General features: G+C 39.5%; 2 protein-coding genes across 2 annotated transcripts; one reads left to right on the plus strand and one right to left on the minus strand.

Annotated features, from left to right (window-relative positions):
- The first annotated feature begins 8,348 nt into the window (after positions 1-8,348).
- LOC106082029 (matrilysin) lies at positions 8,349-13,629 on the plus strand. The gene is made up of 7 exons (XM_059367674.1): positions 8,349-8,459; positions 8,518-8,670; positions 8,992-9,143; positions 12,235-12,396; positions 12,463-12,749; positions 12,817-12,986; positions 13,049-13,629. The coding sequence occupies exons 1-7, from the start codon at positions 8,349-8,351 to the stop codon at positions 13,505-13,507; spliced, it is 1,494 nt and encodes a 497-aa protein (XP_059223657.1). The 3' UTR covers positions 13,508-13,629.
- Positions 13,630-16,369: 2,740 nt separating this feature from the next.
- On the minus strand, positions 16,370-21,562 carry LOC106082030 (probable dolichyl pyrophosphate Glc1Man9GlcNAc2 alpha-1,3-glucosyltransferase). Its single transcript, XM_059367673.1, has 4 exons — positions 21,426-21,562; positions 20,448-21,356; positions 17,047-17,157; positions 16,370-16,947 (listed from the first exon to the last, which is right to left on the minus strand). Exons 1-4 carry the CDS (start codon positions 21,500-21,502, stop codon positions 16,398-16,400), a joined length of 1,647 nt encoding a protein of 548 aa, XP_059223656.1. The 5' UTR covers positions 21,503-21,562; the 3' UTR covers positions 16,370-16,397.
- Positions 21,563-23,329: the final 1,767 nt, after the last annotated feature.

A 23,329-nucleotide genomic window follows, 5' to 3' on the forward strand; every position in this document is an offset into this window, starting at 1 on the left:
TAAATGCGCCTTTTATGGGCCCAAGACCTTAAATCGAGAGATCGGTCTATATGGCACCTATATCCAGATCCGGACCGATCTGGACTAAATTAACCATAAATCGGCGGATCGGTGTAAATGGGGGCTATATGAAGATGTAGTCCGATATAACCCATCTTCGAACTTAATCTGCTTATGGACAAAAAAAAAAATGAATCTGTGAAAGGTTTCATCTCAATATTTCTATTTTTAAAGACAGTAGCGTGATTTCAACAGACAGACGGACGGACATGGCTAGATCGTCTTAGATTTTTACAGTGATCAAGAATATATGTACTTTAAAGGGTCGGAAATGGATATTTCGATGTGTTGCAAACGTAATGGCAAAATGAATATACCCCCATCCTTCGGTGGTGGGTATAAAAGCATAAAATTCAGAAAAATGCGTGAAATCTTTATTTGAATCGATAGTACGGTCCATATAATTTCATGCAAATGTTGATCGTGACCGCGCCTCAAATGCTCCATCCGCTTTGTAAATTTTTGGCATGCTCTTTCCAACAATTCGACCGGTATCTTATTTGAATATTGAAGCGGGCTTGTCCGTTTGTCCACAAAAAATAGTCTAAAGGCGTTTAGGCGGCCAATTGATCAGTCTCGAACGTGAAACAAAATGATCACCAATCTCGCCTCTCCATTGCTACGCATTCTGTGTGGCATGTCGTACCGTCTTGTTGAATCCACATGTCATGCAAGTCAAGCTCTTGCATTTTGGGCAAAAAAAGTTGGATATCATCTCACGGTAGAGTTCACCATTCAGAGTTACGTTACGATTCGCATTATCTTTGAAGAAGTACGGTCCAATGATGCCACCAGCCCATAAACCGAACCACACTGTGACATTTTCTGGATGCATTGGTGGCTCTTGCAATGCTTCTGCTTGATCTTCACTCTAAAATTGACAATTCTGATTATTTAGGCCATTAAGCCAAAAGAGCTTCGTCGCTCAATGCATGAAAAGGGATATGAACTTTCTTAACAGAGCAGGAATTTTGATAATAAAATTCAAGCGTTGTTCGTTTGTAAGACGATTTATGCTTAAATTATAGACCAAACTTAATATGTTTGACAGTGAAACAAAACACGAAACGAGCGTGAGTTGTTAAAACCAGTGTTGCTGAAAAGATAATAGCTAAAAAATCATCCTTTATAATTATATTATGTATTATTATAATGATGCAGCGACATGTCGCTGCTATATTGCTCATAGTACCGAATGTGTTTACATTTTCTGCGATGCCATAGGAGGGGTTACTAATCTAGTCGTATTATCCGTTTATAAAACTTCTTAATATTGGTCTGGGAACCCATCAAATGCATATATTCTTGATTGTCTTAAATTTTTAAGTCGAACCACCCGTGTCCACCCATCTGTGGAAACCACGAAAGCGGTCGAACTAATATACGCTTGAAATTTTGAAAAGACTCTTCTTATTGGTGTGGGTCGCTGGGGATTGCTAGATTCGCCGAGACGAATTTAGCGCATTTTTACTTATTTTATAGTGCGTTTAGGCAATTGTTCGGGCGAAAAGTTGAACTCAGTTCTAGGATAAAGCAGAAACGGTTTTAGTTATTTGACTTGTCTTTAAGTCATAAATTTTCAAATCAAAATGTTTATACTATTCGTATTCAACTTGAAACATAGGCATATTGACTTAGTCCCCAAGCAACTTTTATTGTAAATAAGCTTCAAAGTACTTTTGCGACTTTAATTTGCATCCAGAGTATTAACATCAGTTACAAAAATAACCAAAAGGACAATTCCATAGAGAGTTGACTTACGTTTTATGACCACAACACCAAAGAGTAAAAGCATACATGACGCACACTAGAGCAACATTTGCCAAAATAATGATAAAAAAAACTCTTTGGGTTCTTATGGGCGACAGCACAATATCAAAAGCGTTACTAGTCTCTTTTCTGAGAAGGCTACAACCCATAAGAAAATAAGCAAATTTAGTCGAAAACTAAGTGGATTGCATTCCTGGCCCTAAGATTATTCTGAGGGACACAAGTCTTTTCTACGCATATGGCTTATGTATGGACTTTATGGTCTTAATCTGGAACATATGTGGTGTGGGAAAAAATCGGCCACTAAAGACTGAATATGTCAAATCGAATGTATACGAAGAAGCCCTTACAGACCAGACCTTTTTTCCAATTTGGCTGAAATGTTCATATTTCAAGTTCACTTTTGCCCTTCATCTCCCAAACCAAATACGGACCAGTAATCCACAAAACTATCTATGTAGTTTCCCAATTGGTCGGGCCAGTATGGGCTTCTTTACATGACAAATTTATCCACTTCTGGCCAATAACCACAGAGCACTTAATGAAAATTTTTAACAGCAGCCCAACAGACGATGTAGTAATGGTCTAGCAGGTCATGCGTATATCCAGGTGCTTAAGAAATCAATTTGTATGGTAGTTATATAAGGTTTATCCGAATGAGACCATGATTGATTTAGATTTTGGAAGGTATAACGGAACATCACTTGCCTAATGTCATCATCAGTTCATTTGTGTGGCTTTCAGGTCTTCGAGAAGTAAAGTTAGATGATCCGAGGAATATCGCCCATCTACCTATCTCGAACGATCCACTTCAAAAAATAGAGCTATTGCAAAATTTTGAGCCTATATCTCTATTATCTAACCCAAAGTGCAGCTTAAATATCAACAACAAAGCGAGCCAATGCACTGAAAAGGCAAGCATTTGCTCAATACTTACAACACCACAAAAAGCACACACATACACCATTAAGTATAGAATCGAATTACCCCAAGGAACGTAATATCTCCCTAATAATACTCAGCACTCAGCAACATTTATACACACTCATCTTCTCACACACACGCTAATGCCTAATACCTTAACACGTCCGTACAACTTGTGGGTCACCATTGACTTTTCTGCCATCACCTGCAAATGAAGTTAACAACGCAATAACAGCCGTAAAAGCCAAACAAACACCACCTGTTGTTGACCGATGATGAGCGAGTTGATGTTGTACGACGCTCATTCTTGGTCATTTAACAAAAACTTGAATGAACTTTGCTTGCTTGCATAGGTGTAGGTGTAAGTAAAATATGGCTCTGACAGACATAATACAGGATGGTTGATTACCTATTTTGGTAACGTAAAAGTTACTCGCACACACACACATCCGTGTGGTTGTGTTTATTTCAATCTAATGTCATTCTTTATGATAGTCTCACTTCCCCATTAGTACAGTACAAAAATAAAGCCATCAGGTTAAAAATTGACATCAATTAAGTGCATATGTGTGGGAGAGAAGGAAATCGATATGTCTTCATTAGTACTTTCAACACAGATGTCTGCACAAAGAAAAACTGAATAAAATCAAAGACAACAACAACATTTACAAATAATATTATTAGTTTTGTTGCCGAGATTCAAAAAAGGACTAAAAACCTACGTCTCAAAAAAAACAAGTAACCAGGCGTTAAGTTCGGCCGAGCCGAACTTTGGATGCCTACCACCTCGGGTATATATATAAACCACCTTTCCTCAAAATCCGGTGAGAAATGCATACCTTATGTCCCATAGCAGTTATATCGAAATATGTTCCGATTTGGACCAAATGCTAATAGGTACCAGTCATTGTTCAATTGTGTATAACAAAATATTGGTCTTTTAAGTAGCTAAATCTAAATATAAACCGATCCCATCCATATACGACACGGATGTCGAAAAGCCAACATAAGTCACTATGTCAAATTTTAGTGAAATCGGATTATAAATGCGCCTTTTATGGGGTCAAGACTTTAAATCGAGATTTCGGTCTATATGACAGCTATATCCAAATCTGGACCGATTTGGACCAAGTTGCAGAAAAGTGTCGAAGAGCCTAACACAACTCACTGTCCCAAATTTCGTCGAAATCGGACAATAAATTCGTCTTTTATGGGCCTAAGACCCTAAATCGGCGGATCGGTCTATATGTCAGCTATATTCAAATCTGGACCGATCTGGGCCAAATTGAAGAAGGATGTTGAAGGGTTTACCACAACTCACTGTCCCAAATTTCATCAAAATCGGACAATAAATGCGCCTTTTATAGGCCTAAGACCCTAAATCGGCTGATCGGTCTATATGTCAGCTATATCCACATCTGGACCGATCTGGGCCAAATTGAAGTAAGATGTCGAAGGACCTAACACAACTCACTGTCCCAAATTTTGGCAAAATCGGATAACAAGTGTGGCTTTTATGGGCCTAAGACCCTAAATCGAGAGATCGGTCTATATGGCAGCTATATCCAAATCTGGACCGATCTGGGCCAAATTGAAGTAAGATATCGAAGGGCCTAACACAACTCACTGTCCCGAATTTTGGTAAAATCGGATAATAAATGTGGCTTTTATGGGCCTAAGACCCTAATTTGGCAGATCGGTCTATATGGGGGCTATATCAAGATATAGTCCGATATAGCCTATCTTCGAACTTAAACTGCTTATGGACAAAAAAAAAGAATCTGTGCAAAGTTTCAGCTCAATATCTCTATTTTTAAAGACTGTAGCGTGATTTCAACAAACAACCGGACAGACGGAGGGGCTATCCTCAGACCAGTACCGGGTGGACCGGGTCCTTAGAGACTGGATAAACCATATGCTATTACGGGTGCTAACAAAGGAGGGATTTGAACCCGTCTGCAATGCAGATGATGTTATAATACTACTTAGGGGTAAGAATCAGAACCAGCTATGCAGAAAAGCCGAAAGGGTCTTGCATATAGCATATGACTGGGCTAGACCCAGGAGTCTGAATATTAACCTAGAGAAGACAGAAATATGTCTATTCATGAGGAAGACGAACGTGGGCACCACGTTTCCTCAATATAACGATTTCGATATTTGACAAGGTCAAATACTTAGGAGTGATCTTGGATGGAAGTGTCACATTCAGGAGCTCACTGAGAAGGCTCACAGATATAGGGCACTTTGTAGACGGACCGTAGGCCAAATGGGGCCTGAATCCGAGGATAGTCCACTGGCTTTACAGAAGCGTGATTAGACCAATACTTACTTTCGCCTCAGTAGTTTGGTGAACTGCGATGGAGAAAAAGTGCAACATAAGGACCATACAACAAGTTCAGAGTGCACGTTGAATTGGCATAGGCGGGGGCGATGAGGACCAAGCCCACTAAGGCACTGGAGACTATTCTAGATATCCGACCCATTGACATACAAATTAAATATGAGGCAGTCACTGCGGCCATGAGACTTAAGGCGATGGGAGAATGGATTGACGATGGGAGCAGCTCATACCATTGCGGTATAATCGAGACGACCATAGGAAACCTGGAAGGAAGTGAAGAGGTTTCCGATGGGATACCTGCGACGACAGTTGAGGTCGAGTGCGAGGCACTGCTGCCAGCGGCAGTCTTGGACTGACGAAACCCTAGTATTGCGGTCCGGAAAATCATGTTACACGGATGGACAAAGCTTGGGGACAGAGTGGGCCTGAGGGTCTACATTGAGAACCCAGGGACTGAGATCTGTTTTAGACTGCCTGAACATAATTAGAGGCCACCGTAGCGCAGAGGTTAGCATGTCCGCCTATGACGCTCATCGCCTGGGTTCGAATCCTGGCGAGACTATCAGAAAAAATTTTCAGCGGTGTTTTTCCCCTCCTAATGCTGGCTACATTTGTGAGATACTATGCCATGTAAAACTTCTCTCCAAAGCGGTGTCGCATTGTGGCACACCATTCGGACTCGGCTATAAAAAGTAGGCCCCTTATCATTGAGCTTAAAACTTGAATCGAACTGCACCCATTGATATGTGAGAAGTTTGTCCCTGTTTGTTAGTGCAATGTTCATGGGCAAAATTTGCATTTGAACATAATACGGTCCTGCAGACAGAGATCCGGGCGATCACGGAATGCCTGAGGTGGTGTGGTGCTAACGCGAGGACGTTGAGTGTGAACATCTTTGCCGACAGTAAAATTGTCATGAGGACAATAACAACTAGGACGGTGTTAGGTCAGGAACAGTCTTGCAGTGTAAGAAGGAGATTAACGCCTTCATTGAGGATGGCACAATCCGCATCGTTTGGGTGCCATCCCATAACGCAGTAAGGGGGAATGAAAGGGCAGATGATTTGGCTGTGAAGGCCAGAGAACTGCCTTCGATAAACTTGGTTAACCCGAAGCCTTTTGGGTCGAAGCAGACCGGTTTAAGGGTGTGGGCGACAAACGCGCACTGTGGAACATCGAAACAGTCGGTAGGACGGCGAAAATCTTATGGGGTGATCCGGATTACTGAGGCTATTACTGAAAGTAAGTAAGAAGGTGGTCAGTATAGCTTTTGGTGTCATAACGGGACACATAAGACTACAGACTTCAGACCCTAAATCGATAGATCAGTCTATACGATCTGCCCCTTTTGTCACAATCCGATGAAAATTGGATAACTTATGCACCCAAATTAGGCACGGACATTGATTGGTCTTATAAATATAAGTCACTGTTGAATTTTGTATTTCAAATTTCAACAAAATCGGGTAATAACTAACGCTTTTAGGAGCTTCAGACCCTTAACCGGCATATCGGTCTATATGACAGCTATATATAAATACAGTACTATTTTTACCATATTTGCAACACTAGACCGCACACATCTTTGGTCACTCGCCAAAAACTGAGTGAGCTTGGCTGGGAACTTTTGATGCATCCACCATATAGCCCTGACCTTGCATCATCAGACTACCATTTATTTCGATCTTTGCAGAACTCCTTAAATGGTACAACTTTCGGCAATGATGAGGCTATAAAATCACACTTGGGTCAGTTTTTTGCAGATAAAGGCCAGAAGTTCTATGAGCGTGGAATACTAAATTTGCCAGGAAGATGGCAAAAGGTTATCGAACAAAATGGCAATTATATATTTGATTAAAGTACAATCTAAGTTTTATTAAAAATGCATTTACTTTCTTTTAAAAAATCCGCAATTACTTTTTGGGCAACCCAATAAATACAGTCCTATTTTTACCATATTTGGGTCGGATGGTGCGTGGCCTAAAACTACTCACTCTTTAAAATTTCAATGAAATTGGATAAAAAATAATGCTTTTATGGATTTGAGACCCTTTTTCGGGAAATCGGACCAATCTGAGCCAAATTAACGATCCAAATCCGGGAGACCTAAAACTACCCACTGTTTCAAATTTCAGCGAAATCGGGTAATAAATAGAATTTATGGGCTTCGGACCCTTTATCGGCAGATCGGTCTATATGGCAGCTATATCTAAATATAGTCCTATCTGAACTATATTTAGGTCAGATGTCGGGAGGTCTAAAACTACTCACTCTTTGAAATTTCAGCAAAATCGGATAAAAAATGAAAATCGGTCTATATAGCAGCTATATCCAAATATGGTCCGATTTCGCCCATTCAATAACTTAACCAGCGTGCATTAAAAAGACGTATCTGTGCCAAATTTCAGCTCAATATCTCAATTTTGGAAGCCTGAAGAGTGATTACAACAGACGGACGGACAGACGGATAGACAGACAGACACCCAGACATCGTTAAATCGTCTTGGAATTTTACGACAATCCGAAATACTTTGTAGGGTCGCAAATTGATATTTCAATGACTAAATGAATATACCCCCTATCCTACCGTGGTGGGTATAATTAAGCGTATTCCCAAGCGAATGTTCATTGCTGTCTAAACAACAACTGAAACAAAGAGTATAAGCGTACGTGTGAATTGAACATGAACTCTAGCGTAAAGAAAATTTTCTTTTGGGCACCACTACTCTGAAGATCCTTTTTATTAAATAAGGATAAAAATGCAGCTCATCGTTCCAAAATTGCGCCAAACATACTTGGCACAGGTTTTATAGGCTCTTATATACCGGTATTTTGCGAACGGAATAACAATTCCCTCATCCCATATCATCTGTAAAAGGATGAATGCCCAAGATATGATTTGATGACGTTCTTTAGCAATGCAGCAATAGAAAACTCTTAAAGAAATTTCTCTTTAGGGCCAGAATTGTAGTTTTTTTATTTTTGTTTTATTGAGACCAAAAATTGATTACTCTCTACAGAGACTATGAGACATCTCGTTGAAAATATGTATGTACGAACTGCTGATAAGAAAGAGTTGATGCCGGCATCACTTTGTGGTAGGCAAAGAACTCAATCTACTCTGGGACGACAGACCAATTTTGTTTAAATCGTCTCTTAAGACAGTACGGCGGAGGACGTTCTTAAAGAAAGTTCATAATAATCGGAAAAAGCAAAAAAAAAAAATACAAATTTAAAAGCGAAAAGTGATATGTGGAATTTTTTAAAATGGATAATTCTTACGGTGCATGTGATGGGGTTATCCCAAGGATATCCCATCAAGCAAAGCGGTAATGGCTTAGAAGTTCCACCTGCGGAAGTGGTAGGAAAACGCCAACACATTTTTTGCGTTTGTTTTTCTTTATTATCTTCTCTCATAGTTGAATTTTATGCGACGTTTTGGCTATCTGGATAAAAATCCCGACAATTCGGAAGCTTTATATCATGAAAGTGCAATTGTGGAAGCTCTTAAGAATATACAGAAATATGGAGCCATAAATCAAACCGGCAAATTGGATGACATGACCCTTGAGGTATGTTTCAGTTGAATGCTTTGGCGGCATGAGTAACATACGCTGCGGCAGCGATGCCGATAAGCAAAAAAAAAACGAATGTTGTGGTCTCAGTCCAGAGGGGCTTTGAATCATTTTGTGATAATCCAATTTCGAATTGTGTCAGTATCTCCCTGTACATTGTGTGTGTGTGTGCGTATGAGTGTGTGCGTTAGCGTTTGAGTCTTTGGCGGATTTTCTCAATCGTATTTATGTTCATTGAACTTGAATTTGTGTGTGAATGAATTGTTTATGTTGTGATGTTGTTTTTGTTGTCGTTTTTAATTCGGTTTTATCTCTTAGCTGTTTACAAAGCCTCGCTGCGGTGTACCCGATATTGAGGGGAAGCCCTATTATCTGAAACAACATGAAACGGTGACAATGGGAGCAAAACATCGACAAAAGCGTTTTATCTTTGGAGCAAAAACTTGGACCAAAAGGAATATAAAATATCTGTAAGTAGCCAATCAATGGAGCCTGAAAAATATAAAACTTTTCCTTAAAACGGATGTTGTGTTGTGTGGATGTTATGCTTAAGCATAACTTGTTGCAGAACAATTCAAGAGAATATTTAAGAATCTGGTAATAGATGAAAAAAAGTAAAAGCCTGCTAAGTTCGGCCGGGCCGAATCTTATATACCCTCCACCGTGGGTCGCATTTGTCGAGTTTTTTTCCTGGTATCTGTTTTTTGGCAAACTGCTATTGGAGCTATATCAGATTCGGAGCTATATCAGAAGTCATTGGAGCTATATCAGAAGTCATTGTGTAAAATTTCAGCCAATTCGAATAAGAATTGCGCCCTTTAGGGGATCAAAAAGTAATATAGAGAGATCGGTTCAAAGGGGAGCTGTATCAAGCTATAGACCGATTCAGCCCATATTTGACTCGTATGTTGAAGGTCATGGGAAAAGCCGTTGTAAAAAATTTGAGCCAAATTGTATAATAATTGCGCCTTCTAGAGGCTCAAGAAGTCAAAATCCCAGATCGGTTTATATGGCAGCTATATCAGGTTATAAACCGATTTGAATCATATTTAGCACTGTTGTTGAAATTCATAACAAAATACGTCATGCAAAATTTCAGCCTAATCGGATAAGGATTGCGCTCTCTTGTAGCTCAAGAAGTCAAGTTTCAAGATCGGTTTATATGGCAGCTATATCAGGTTATGAACCGATTTCAACCATACTTAACACAGTTATTGGAAATCATAACGAAATATGTCATGCAAAATTTCAGCCAAATCGGATAGGAATTGCGCCCTCTAGAGGCTCAAGAAGTCAAGACCCCAGATTGGTTTATATGACAGCTATATCAGGTTATGAACCGATTTCAACTATATAGTTCAACACGGTTGTTGGAAATCAAAACAAAACACCTCGTGCAAAAATTCAGCCAAATCGGATAAAAATTGCACACTCTAGTGGCTCAAGAAGTCAAGATTCAAGATCGGTTTACATGGCAGTTATATGACATTATGGACTGATTTGACCCACACTTAACAGAGTTATTCGAAGTCATAAAGAAACACGTCATGGTTTATATCACAGCTATATCAGGTTATGAGCCGATTTCAACCATACAGTTCAACATAGTTGTTGGAAATCGAAACAAAACACCTCGTGCAAAATTTCAGCAAAATCGGATAAAAATTGCACCCTCTAGTGGCTCAAGAAGTCAAGATTCAAGATCGGTCTGTGGTCCAAATCGGTTCATAACCTGATATAATTCCCATAAAAACCAATTTCGGATCTTGACTTTTTAAGCCGCTAGAAGACCCAATTATTATCAGATTAGGCTTAGGTATCGCATGGAGCAAAAATTGCAAATTTTGCCCATGAACATTCCACTAAGTAGCAGGGACAAACTTCTCACATATCAATGAGTGCAGTCCGATTCAAGTTTTTTAAGCTCAATGATAAGGGACCTCCCTTATAGCCGAGTCCGAACGGCGTGCCGCAGTGCGTCACCTCTTTGGAGAGAAGTTTTACATGGCATAGTACCTCACAAATGATGCCAGCATTGGGAGGTGAAAACCACTGCTAAAAAATTTTCTGATGGTCCCGCCAGGATTCGAACCCAGGCGTTCAGCGTCCTAGGCGGACCTGCTAACCTCTGAGCTACGGTGGCCTCGCATGACGCATTTTGTTTTAAATTCCCACAACTCTGCTAGAGTGTTTCTATTCTGTTGATTACCTGATATAGTTCTCATATAAACCGATCTTCAGATCTTTACTTCTTGCGCCGCTAGAGGGTGCAATTATGACCCAATTTGGCTTAAATTTTATACCAAGTGGTTTGTTTTGATTTCCAACAATTGTGTCAAGTATGGCCTAAATCGGTTCATAACCTGATACAGTTCCCATATAAACCGATCTCCCGATTATACTTCTAGAGCCTTTAGAGGGCGCAATTCTTTTGCCGATTTAGCTAAAATTTTGTACAACGACTTCTTCTATGACCGATTCATAACCTAATATAGCTACCATATAAACAGTCTACCAATTTTATTTCTTGAGCCACAAAAATTGGGCCCTATGCCCAATTCTTATCCGATTTGGCCGAAATTTTGTGCAATAACTTCCACTTTGGTCTCCAACAGCCAAACCAAGTATGGCCCAAATTGATTCATAATTTGGTTAAGCTCCAATAGCATAATAATTCTTACCCCTTGTTTGCCTAAAAAGAGATATCGGGCTAAGAAATTGACAAATGAGATCCATGGTGGAAGGTATATAAGATTCGGCCTGGGCGAACTTAGCACGCTATTTTTGACCGGAACGAGCTTACTCACCTACAAGAGCTTGGTCAGGATCGTCACCTCCACATGAACATGTGGCAACAACAACCACGCCAACCATGATTTGACGCGTTTCGACCCCTTGGTAAGAGGAGGGGTCATCATCAGAAATCTTTAGGTATGAGGGCTTCAAAGGTGGTACATTTGTGGGTGTATTTATCTCGAAGAAATTGCTAAAGAACTTCTACGAAATGCATACGACACATTAACTAATCCCGAAACTTTGTCCTACTGGCAGCGTCACGTTTGTTTTATTGCACGTGGATTCTTTTCCACATGTTAAAATTTCTTCCAGGACATACACATGATTTTTTTCATGTTCAATATATGTTGCATCCGTTGACGGGATAGTTTCAGACCTTTAGCCATTTGATTGTCACTCACTACAACGTGGATTTCGTTGAATTCGAGCTTTTAATCGCAGAACCATTTCACTTCTTGCAGTTTTTTTTTTGGTTTTTTGATCACCACCACAATTTTATGGTGCGATACACAAACATTTGTTCACTTTGAGATGTTTGAGTTCGCCAACAATAGCCGATTGTGATTTTCCAGTCAATTATAATGCAATAACACTATTAGGCTTGAACTGCTTTGGCGGCTTGTAAACAATTTAAATATCATCTAGCCGTCTTTTCTAGTTTGAGAGATATCTCAATGTGAAATTAATAACACTTCGTGTCAGCTACCCTGTATATTATGCGCTATAAGCACAAATTTTTAATTCATTGGAATTTATTAATTTTAGAATTGGCAACAGATCTTTAAAAATTCCCCGGGAGCAAGTTGAAAGAGATTTAGCTCGGGCATTCGATGTCTGGTCGCAATACAGCAACCTGAAATTTCACCGTGTGTATGATACATCCGCGGATATTATAGTGGGCTTTGGCTCACAATATCATGGTGACAAGTAAGTTTGGAAAATGTTTAAAGCAACTTTAAAACAATACAAATATCTATTCTGGGAATAAAATAGCTATCCATTTGATGGTGCTGGCAATATTTTGGCTCATGCTTTCTACCCCTACGAAATGGGTTCCTGGGGTGGCGATGTACATTTTGATGAGGATGAGAATTGGAAAGAAAATTCACCAGATCTCAGTCAAGGTGTAGACTTTTATACGGTGGCATTGCATGAGTTGGGCCACAGTTTGGGATTGGCCCATTCGCCCTCCCATAGTTCGATAATGTTTCCCTATTACAAGGGACCCGACTACAATATACTGGATTACGACGATACTCTGGCTATGTATGAAGCATATTGTAGGTGATTTTGTAGCTTAAGCACGAGTAGGCGACTAACATATCTTTTGAGTCATTTTTTTTTAAGTAAATAAGAAACTAGATGATGATGATTTAGAACCCTCGAGCGAAGAGCAACAGATGGAGGATGAAGGAGATGATGAGGACAAAGATAATGCCTACAATGGTTATGACGAAGCGAGATATTCCACACCGGTACCCGTGGAAGAAACATCTAAAAGTTATTATGAGCCAGAGGCAAGTACTTCTACATAGGAAAGATATATAAAATCGATAATAGTATTGAGTTTATTTTGTAGATGTCATACAATTCAACTACTGTTACCACTGACAGTGGTTACGCCACCACACCCATGGCAAACAGTTCATATACGAATACTGCCACAACCGTATACAACCCCAACACTGAAGCTGCCACCACCACTAATTTCTATCCCTCCTTGGGTACAACCGCTGCCATACCCTACCCCACAACAGACACCATCAGCGATAGCTCTCCTTTTCCTCCTCCCATTCCCAATATATGTGAGGGAGGTTTCAATGCGGTTTGTTACTTTAATGGATCAACACACATTTTCAAAGGCCAATATGTTTGGAAAATTTCATCCCAATATCGTGTTATTAATGGTTATCCGAAACTATTGCAAGATGTCATTGTAGATCTGCCTCAAAATATTCTCGAGATTGATGCTTGCTATGAGCGCTATGACAAAACGGTGCTATTTTTTACGGGTCAGATTAAAATAATAAATTTTTAATGATTTATTAATATTTTCTTTTTTTTATATAGGAACTCAAATCTGGTATTATAAGGATAACAAGATACTGGATGATAGTCCCGTCTCCTTGCAAAGTATGGTGGGTGGTGAGGTAACTGTAGATCGGGTTGATGCAGCAATACTGTGGCGTAAGTGGCTAATTATTTTCTTTTTGCAATTTGAAAATATTTTATGGTAAAGATTTGGAAAAATTTTATAAGATAAGTGTTTCTTAAGACAACATTTCAAAGAAATATTTGCAAAGCGAAACATTTCTATGGCATTTCGAAAAACAACCTAAAGATAAGATTTCAATGAGATTTTTTTAATTTTCTACAATGATTTCAATGACATTTTTATACCCACCACCGAAGGATGGGGGTATATTCATTTTGTCATTCCGTTTGCAACACATCGAAATATCCATTTCCGACCCTATAAAGTATATATATTCTTGATCAGCGTAAAAATCTAAGACGATCTAGACATGTCCGTCCGTCTGTCCGTCTGTCTGTTGAAATCACGCTACAGCCTTTAAAAATAGAGATATTGAGCTGAAACTTTGCACAGATTCTTTTTTTGTCCATAAGCAGGTTAAGTTCGAAGATGGGCTATATCGGACTATATCTTGATATAGCCCCCATATAGACCGATCGGCCGATTTAGGATCTTAGGCCCATAAAAGCCACATTTATTATCCGATTTTGCTGAAATTTGGGACAGTGAGTTGTGTTAAGCCCTTCGATATCCTCCGTGAATTTGGCTTAGATCGGTCCAGATTTCAATATAGCCCCCATATAGACCGATCGGCCGATTTAGGGTCTTAGGCCCATAAAAGCCACATTTATTATCCGATTTAGCTGAAATTCGGGACAGTGAGTTGTGTTAGGCCCTTCGACATCCTCCGTGAATTTGGCTCAGATCGGTTCAGATTTGGATATAGCTGCCATATAGGCCGATCATCCGATTTAGGGTCTAAGTCCCATAAAAGCCACATTTATTATCCGATCTTGCTGAAATTTGGGACAGTGAGTTGTGTTATTTCTTTCGACATCTTTCTTCAATTTAGCCAAGATCGGTTCAGATTTGGATATAGCTGCCATATAGACCGATTTCTTGATTTATGGTTTTGGGCTCATAAAATGCTTAATTATTATCCGATGTCGCCAAAATTTGGGACAGTGAGTTAAGTTAAACCCCTTGACATACTTCTGCAATATCGCACAGATCGGTCCAGATTTGGATATAGCTGCCATATAGACCGATATCTAGGTTTTAGGTTTTGGGGCCATAAAAGACGCATTTATTGTCCGATGTCGCTGAAATTTTAGACAGTGAGTTTGGTTAGGCTCTTCGAAGTCCTTCTTCAATTTGGCCCAGATCGGTCGAGATTTGAATATAGCTGCCATATAGACCGATATCGCGATTTAAGGTCTTGGCCCCATACAAGGCGCATTTATTATCCGATTTCGCCAAAATTTGGGACAGTGCTTTATGTTAGGCTTTTCGCCATCCGTGTCGTATATGGTTCAGATCGATTTTTTTTTGATATAGCTAGTGTACTTTTAGTATTTGGTCCAAATCGGAACATATTTTGATAAAACTGATATGGGACATAAGGTATGAAATTTCCACCGAATTTTGATGAAAGGTGGTTTACATATATTCCCGAGGTGGTGGGTATCCAAAGTTCGGCCCGGCCGAACTTAACGCCTTTTTACTTGTTCTAATTTCAATGAAATTTTTCTAATTTCAATGAAATTTTTCTAATTTCAATGAAATTTTTCTAATTTCAATGAAATTTTTCTAAATTCAATGAAATTTTTCTAATTTCAATGATTTTTTTTTTTTTGATTTCAATGAAATTTTTCTAATTTCAATGACATTTTTCTAATTTCAATGAAATTTTCCTAATTTCAATGAAATTTTCCTAATTTCAATGAAATTTTCCTAATTTCAATGAAATTTTCCTAATTTCAATGAAATTTTCCTAATTTCAGCGAAATTTTCCTAATTTCATTGAAATGTTCCTAATTTCAATGAAATTTTCTTAATTTCAATGAAATTTTCCTAATTTCAATAAAATTTTCCTAATTTCAATGGAATTTTTTCTAATTCCAATGAAATTTTTCTGCTTCCAATGATTTTTTTTATTTAAAGACAAAATTTTCATAAATGATCATTAAATTCAATCAATCTTTAAAATGTTCTCGAAAAAAAACATGTATGTGCTCTTCTCTTCCAAGACAAAATTTCTGTGAAATTTTCTACAAAGACAAAATTTATGTTAAAATTTTTTTTTTAAACAAAATTTTTATCAAAAGCAATATTCAATAAAATTTCTCTAAAATGAATTTCAAAGAAAAGTTTAACGACTGTATTCACAAAACTTAATGAAGCCTTTAAATAGGTTTATTTCATAGCTCTATAAAGGAAATAAGCCTATTTCAAATCAACAAAAAGTTCTTTGAATACCGGCGTAAGCACTGATAACAAATTTCTTCCCCGTCTTCTTTTCAGCCAAAAATAATCTTACATACATCTTTGCTGGATCCATATTTTGGCGTTACAACGATGCAATGCAAAGGCTCGAAGAGGGTTATCCCAAATCAATGTTGCGTTGGATAGGAATACCCAATAATATCAACGCAGCAACCACTATACCAAATGGTTAGAATGTCCCACAGTCTTCGGAAACTTTTTTATGACTTCTCTCTTTTTACTGCAGGAAAAACCTATTTCTTCAAAGACAACCTCTATTGGCTGTATAACAACTTACTTGTACGCCCTGAGCGTGGCTACCCGCGGCGAGCCTCAACCGCTTGGCTGGGCTGCACAACAAGAACAACAACCAGAATACCATTAAGGAATAACACCACAACGGTAACATTTATTTCAGTTTCTCCTTCGGCTTCTTCGATAGCTGCTTCGACTTGGTCCTGATTGGCGGCTCTTCAGCCTTTGGTGATTTCGATGATGAAGATGTTACATCTTTACTTAGCTTAGTCTGTTGTTGCTTAGCCTTAGTCGTACTAGTAGTAAGAGTAGTACTTTTAGTTTTGTCCAAACCTAGTTCTAATGCATGTACATAATAACGTATGAAGAAATATAAAACTCCAATTCCACAATAGCTGGAATACAAAAGTAAAGGCACAAAGGGCAATTTCTCATTTAGGCCCGTAAGGGGGCCAATGACATGTTCATAGATTGGAATCAGCACCAGACCGTATATGTAAAGTTGTTCCAAAATATTCATGTCTGGGTGTTGCCGGTGAAAGCGCACAAAGGCGGTATACATGAATACCATGTAGGCCAGGTAGAGGGAGTAGCGTATGACCAACAAATCGACATGGAACAGTAAAGGGAATAGGGAAAAGTAACCCACGGCGCTTAATATAAACGCATACTTGGCATCGGTGACACTCACAAAGAAAAGGAAACTGCAAACAAAAAACACAAACAGAGAAGACAGAAAAAATGCATTAATGATTGGAAGTTAATTAAAAATGTCTCTATTGCACTGCACTCACTGCACCTACCAGAGTGGTATCAAACACATTAGTATGGCTTTCTCGTGAACATGCCAACTGAACATAAAGGAGGACGCCGAACAAATTACCACAGCTCGTATAAATGCAATTTTGCCATCTCTGAAATAAAAGGAGGGAATTTAATTAGTGGTGGTATTAGAATGAACCTCCTGTGGCTATGAAGCACTTGAAGAATGAATAATGAATACGTTTAAATGCATAATAAGAGAGGTGAGCGTTGAATCATTTATTATATACATAAGGAGTAAGTTGGAAAATAAACTAAATGCTGAATCGTTTATAGGGTTTCCGAGGACGTAGGGAATATTTTGGAATTGATAGCTAGTAAAGGGTAAAAAAAAGGAGTGGAGTGAGAGAAACCTCTTGCAGAATTCCTTGTTAAACAATACGGGCTTCAATTTCGTGCTTCTTAGATCTGGGTATGATTGGCGACCGCACTTGCAGTTCCTTACATCGACGCCCCGGTACGGGATGACTATGAGCACCACACGGGTTGGAACTCCCAGTTACGATTTGAGTGGTGTTCATCATCATTACGAGAAGCTCAGCTGAGAGCTACAGGGCGCGTCCACAGGTAGCGGATATTGGGGTGCTGTATATAGGGAGTAGCTGTAACTGCAGTCGCGGACAATCAGCGGTATCGAGCAGAGAGTCTCATTGAGAGACCGGCCTGTTGTTGTTGTAGCCACATTTTCTTGCTAGGGTGCCGAACGCTCGTTCCGGCCGAAAAGACCGATCGCCGCGGCAACAGGTTGGCCATTGGTTATTTAAAGGCGCCAATGACCCCCCTTTTCATATCGAGCATCATAGACACTCAGTATTTGTGCAAGAGATGGTGCCGCCCGGCCTCCCACTGAGACTCTCCGCTCGGTACCGCTGATTATACGCGGCTGCCGTTGCAGCTACTACGTATGGAGCATTCCACTATCCGCAATCAGTGGACTCGCAGCTAAGCTTGTCGTGACAGCTCCGAACAATACACAGATCGAATCTTATGTTTACAGCCATCCGGGTGGCCGACCGGCTCCGGCTCTTGCTTAAATACTGAATGCCCCTGATACTCGATATGGCAAGGCCATTCGTTATTGGCGTCTTTAAATAACCAATGGTCATAACGTTCCCGCGGCGATTGGTCCTATGGACCGGAACGAACTTGCTCACATATGGAGCTTAATGGCGATCCTCCCACCTTCACATACAAATGTGGTTACAACAACAGCATTAGTTCGACGAGTTGGGGATATCATATGTTATTAACAAGTGTGGGTTGACTGCCAATGTCAAAAGCCTTTCCAGGGTTATGAGAATGGTTCGTTTACAGGGTCATTCTGAATTCAGGTCGTGGCTGATATATGTGATGATAGCGGTTAGTGCCATTGTCGTGCTGTACATCTTCTTGAATCCATGCTGGTCGGCCGCTGGATGTAAACACGAATTTATACTCAATCCCATGGCAGCCGGTTGTACGTACCGGATTGACCCGATGAATTCCTTCATCGGCAAGGGCTGCCGCCTCAGTGTACCACACACTGCTACTACAACAACAACGAATTTATACTGGGTAGAAGTAGCGACTCAGTTAAACGTATCAAAATACAACGGTTGCGTTGGCTGGGTCATGTTGTCAGAATAAATTAAGAAGCTCCAGTGAAGAAGACTTTTGAAGGCGATCACGGTGGTACACGCAAACCAAGACTACTAAAAGCTCGATGGAGAGATCAAAAGATGAAAGACATATCGAAATTTGGCGCCAGAGGTTTTAGAAGAAGCGTAGATGATTGAGGTGCTTGAAACGCTATTCTTAGTTCGGCTAATAGAACAAATGTTCTCTCATAGTCAATTAAAGCAAAGTAAGATGTAGCGCCTCAAGTGTCTTTGAGGTCTAGAGATTGGTGTCATGGAGTCTTGTGTTGCATGCAATACGGATGTTATGAATATTATCGTCTAACCGCAAACAAAACAAGTGAAGTCGGTTTCGCTGCACCATTCGGATCTTTATTGGGCGCCAGAGTTATTCTAGTCTTCTTAGGCAAGACTTTTCGTCATTTACTATGTGTGGCGGCCATCAGCCTATGATATTTTTGGTGGTGGCTTAGGAGAAAATGTTTTGTCAGAAGTTCACAATGAACCCTAACCTTAATGATCTTGGTCTCCTCGTGTAGATGGTCACATTTTATCATATGGTGGCAGCTTTATGGTGGCCTTAATGCTGAGTTTTGACAAGTATTTTGTTGTTGTTGTTTAAGCAGTGTGTTGTGATTCATTTTAAGTCTGCTAAGAACTTTGCGACTAAGCTGGGGTGCATCCTGAGGGATCTGGTCTTAAGTCGAGTAAGTTTGGATAGGCAGTTAAACAGTTTGTGTGCGTCGTATGGAGTTGAGGTGGCCGCATCTTCCGGAACGCAAACGAGCCCAAACTACTCTGGTTTGCTGAGGGAGAAAAACATATGCAGGTGCTATGGGTGGCGGTCGATCTCCAAGGTTTGTGTTCAACCGGTAGATGTGGACCGCTGCTGCTACAGTGTATGGTAGCTATGCCCGCCTGATTTTTCATTTACCGTTGAACATTTCGCTTTGGTGGATGCGTGGTGAGATGACCATTGCGATAACAGCCAAGTAAAAACTACTTAGACTTGTGGTTGTGCCTTTGCACGGATAGGATCTTTGTCTCCCGGTGGAGGTGGTCCACATGAGAATTGAAGAGACAGTCCGTCGCAATGTGTAAGGCTGCATTCTGATAGGTCTGAATGTTATTCCACTGCCTGTCACTGGAAAGGTCATAATCACTCATAAAACGAGTCATGTTATTATGGACGTAACCTAAAGTTGCGGTTACTGAGGCAACGTGCCTTTTATATCCGGTGTTAGTCTTCTTAAATAGTTCGTTTGTAATTCAGTTGCAAAGGATGCACAAAATATGGCTACTGCGCTTCGTTCTGTAGGAGGAATTGCAGCGGCATCATATAAATAAATAATATCTCCGCTGCAAGGCCACCGTAACGCAGAGGTTAGCAAGTCCGCCTATGGCGCTGAAAGCCTGGGTTCGAATACTGGCGAGACCATCAGAAAAAATTTGTAGCAGTGGTTTTCGCCTCCTAATACTGGCAACATTTGTAAGGAACTATGCCATGTAAAAACTTCTCCGAAGAGGTGTCGCACTGGGGTAAGCCGTTCGGACTTGGCTGTAAAAAGGAGGTCCAACAACAAATTTTCTGTTTTACTCTTGTTTCAAATTTCAAAAAGTTAAATTTTTCCCTTTAATTGTTTTTTATCCAAAAGAAGATTTTTGCACCAGAAAGCAAAAACTATTATCTCAATGAAAGTCAAGCAAATTTTTAAGGAATAAAATATTTAAAAAAAAAAAAAACTTTCCATGTTTATAATAATTACCTTTTACTTGAACTGCGGCAGATTTTCACCAAAATAGGTATCATAAAACTCAATGTAAGCACAAATGTGGCCAAAGGACGCACTGAGGGCAGCACCACATGATCAAATTCTTGTACCAAACCCGAGGAAGTTGTTGGTCCTGAACGTTTCCCCAAAACAGTAGCAGCTACTTTATCCACAGTGTTGTACAAAGCCCAAAAGTTAGGGGCCCAGTAGGCATGTGTAAGACCTCGTTTGAATGGAAACAAACGACTTAGAACCTGTGGCAAGTGCTGCCAAAATGGACCAAACGATAAAACAAAAGGACTCAGGCCAGCTACTAACAGTTTCACCAATGCAAACAATGGATTTTTACTAGCATCCAAGCAATAAAATCTCAGCAGGTAGATCCCAAAGGCAGGGGCCATATAAAGGAATATGTGTTTAAAGTTTAGCAAACTGGCAAAGAAAAATGCACTCATCACATAACGTTCTTCCAGCAGATAGCTTATGCTCAGCAGCAGTATGCCATAGAGGAAACCATTGTATTGAAAATGTATGTGGTCCACAAAGATGAGGCCAATGTTCATCAACAGAAATACTTCGGCCGATGTACGTTTAACTTTCACTCCCATACGTTGCAGTGAGCGCAAACAACGCCAAACACCCCACAACAATACTAGATCCATGACCATTACTGATATACGTTGGAAATATTTGGTTTCAATTGAAGCATAATTAAGATTGTTGACCTCCAACATTTTGGGATCAACAAAGGCTGCCACCTGCGATAACAACCATTCAAAATAGGCAAAAAATGGTGGATAATCCAAAGTCCATTCACAAGTGGATTCATAATACCATTCTTTTAGAGGCAGCGAGTGAGTTATGGCCAGCCAGTTGCGATGCACCTCGAAATCTGTTGAATGACTAAATGAAGAAAAAAAACATGACATCATGAGATATTGTACACATACTAGTAAAACTTAAGCTACTCACTATGCTGGAACAAGCATTAACTTCACACAAGTAGCCACCGCAAATATTGGCCACATCAAACTGCCTTCCAAGCCCATTGTGACAAATTTTTTAAATGCAAAAATAGCAAAATGTAAATGTTGCCGGTCGTAACATTGCCGGCTGTTGGAGCTTATCAGCTGTGAAATCGATGACGTTGGCATATAATCGATAACGATAACAATAAACATATGGTTAGGTATTATTAAGGGTATTCACAACGAGTAAGCCATATGACAAAATATGTACAGGGTGACAATGAAAGCATTGGAAATTATTTTGAACTTCATTGAAAGAAAACTAAAGCCTAGCACTGACATCGAATTTTCACACAAACAACTGTCAAAACGCACTATAAAAAAATTATGACGAAGATAATGCGAACTATAAGCAAATTAGTAGGGACATGTCGCTGCATCAGAATAAATTTCGCACAATTTTAATTGAAAATGTAAGTAAATGCTCACGAAATGGGTCGAAACATCTCTGCCTCAACACTGTTGTCTGTGTTGTATGTTGTTGTTTAACTTTTGTTTGTGTTCTGACAAAAATAAAGAGTTTGTGGATTTTACAATAATTTAATAGGCATTTTCGCTGCGAATAAAGTCAGTTAAGGCTTAAAGCTGGAGTTAAATACCACGCACAGCACTTATGGCCAAAACGGAATGAGCACGTTGAGTTTTGTTTTTGAGCGTTGCGTTAAAAAATGCAAATCATACAAAAGCAACATGACAAACTCTGATGACATTTGATAGATTTCCTTTAGAACTGTCAAATAAACCTACCTTAAAGCCATGACATAATTACCAGGTAGTGTACCGTAAACAGCTGAGTACAAGTTTTTCTCGCGAAGTGCACTAACTGTCAACAAGTTTTGGTTATGTGTGTTTATTATAGTTAAGAACCATAGCACACACAAACAACGAAAAATGGCGCTAACAAGTTACATGCACAAAATGATTTTGAAGGATAATGTACTCATTAGCTCTGTTCGCGTACTTTTCCAGTAAAAATTTGCAGGAGAGTAGAGCCATTTTACTCTCTTATAAAATTTGCAAGCAAAAGTACGCGAACAACTTCCAGTGAAAATTTGATTTGATGCTTGGAAATACAAAAAAAAAAATAAAACAAGTAAGAGCGTACTAAGTTCGGCCGGCCGAATCGTATATACCATCCACCATTGATTGCATTTGTCGAGTTCTATGAGCGGTATCTCTTTTTAGACAAACATAGAATATTGAGTAAGAACTGTTATGCTATTGGAGCAGTAGCAAAATATAGTCCGATTTGGATCATAAATGAATGCTGAACATTGTAGAAGTCATTGTGTAATATTTCAGTTCATTCGGATAAGAATTGCGCTTTGTAGGGGCTCAAGAAGCAAAATCGGGAGATAGGTTTATATGGGAGCTGTTTCAAGCTATTGATCGATTCAGACCATATTAGACAGTAAGTAGCCGTTGTACAAAATTTCATCCAAATAGGATGAGAATTGCGCCCTCTAGAGGCTCAAGAAGTCAACATCCCAGATCGGTTTATATGGTAGCTACATCAGGTTCTATACCGATTTACGCCATACTTAGCACAGTTATTGGAAGTCATAACAAAACACCTCATGCAAAATTTCGGCCAAATCGAATGAGAATTGCGCGCTCTATTGGTTCAAGAAGTCACGATCCAAGATCGGTTGATATGACAGTTATACCAGATTATGAACCGATTTGAATCATACTTAGCACAGTTGTTGAAAGTGATATTAAAACACTACATGCAAAATTTCAGTTAAATCGGATGAGGATTGCGCCCTCTAGAGGCACCAGAAGTCAAGACCCAAGATCGGTTTATATGGGAGCTATATCAAAAAATCGACCTATTAAAACCATACT

Source organism: Stomoxys calcitrans, chromosome 4 (assembly GCF_963082655.1).
Source record: "Stomoxys calcitrans chromosome 4, idStoCalc2.1, whole genome shotgun sequence".
NCBI classification, from domain to species: Eukaryota; Metazoa; Arthropoda; class Insecta; order Diptera; family Muscidae; genus Stomoxys; species Stomoxys calcitrans.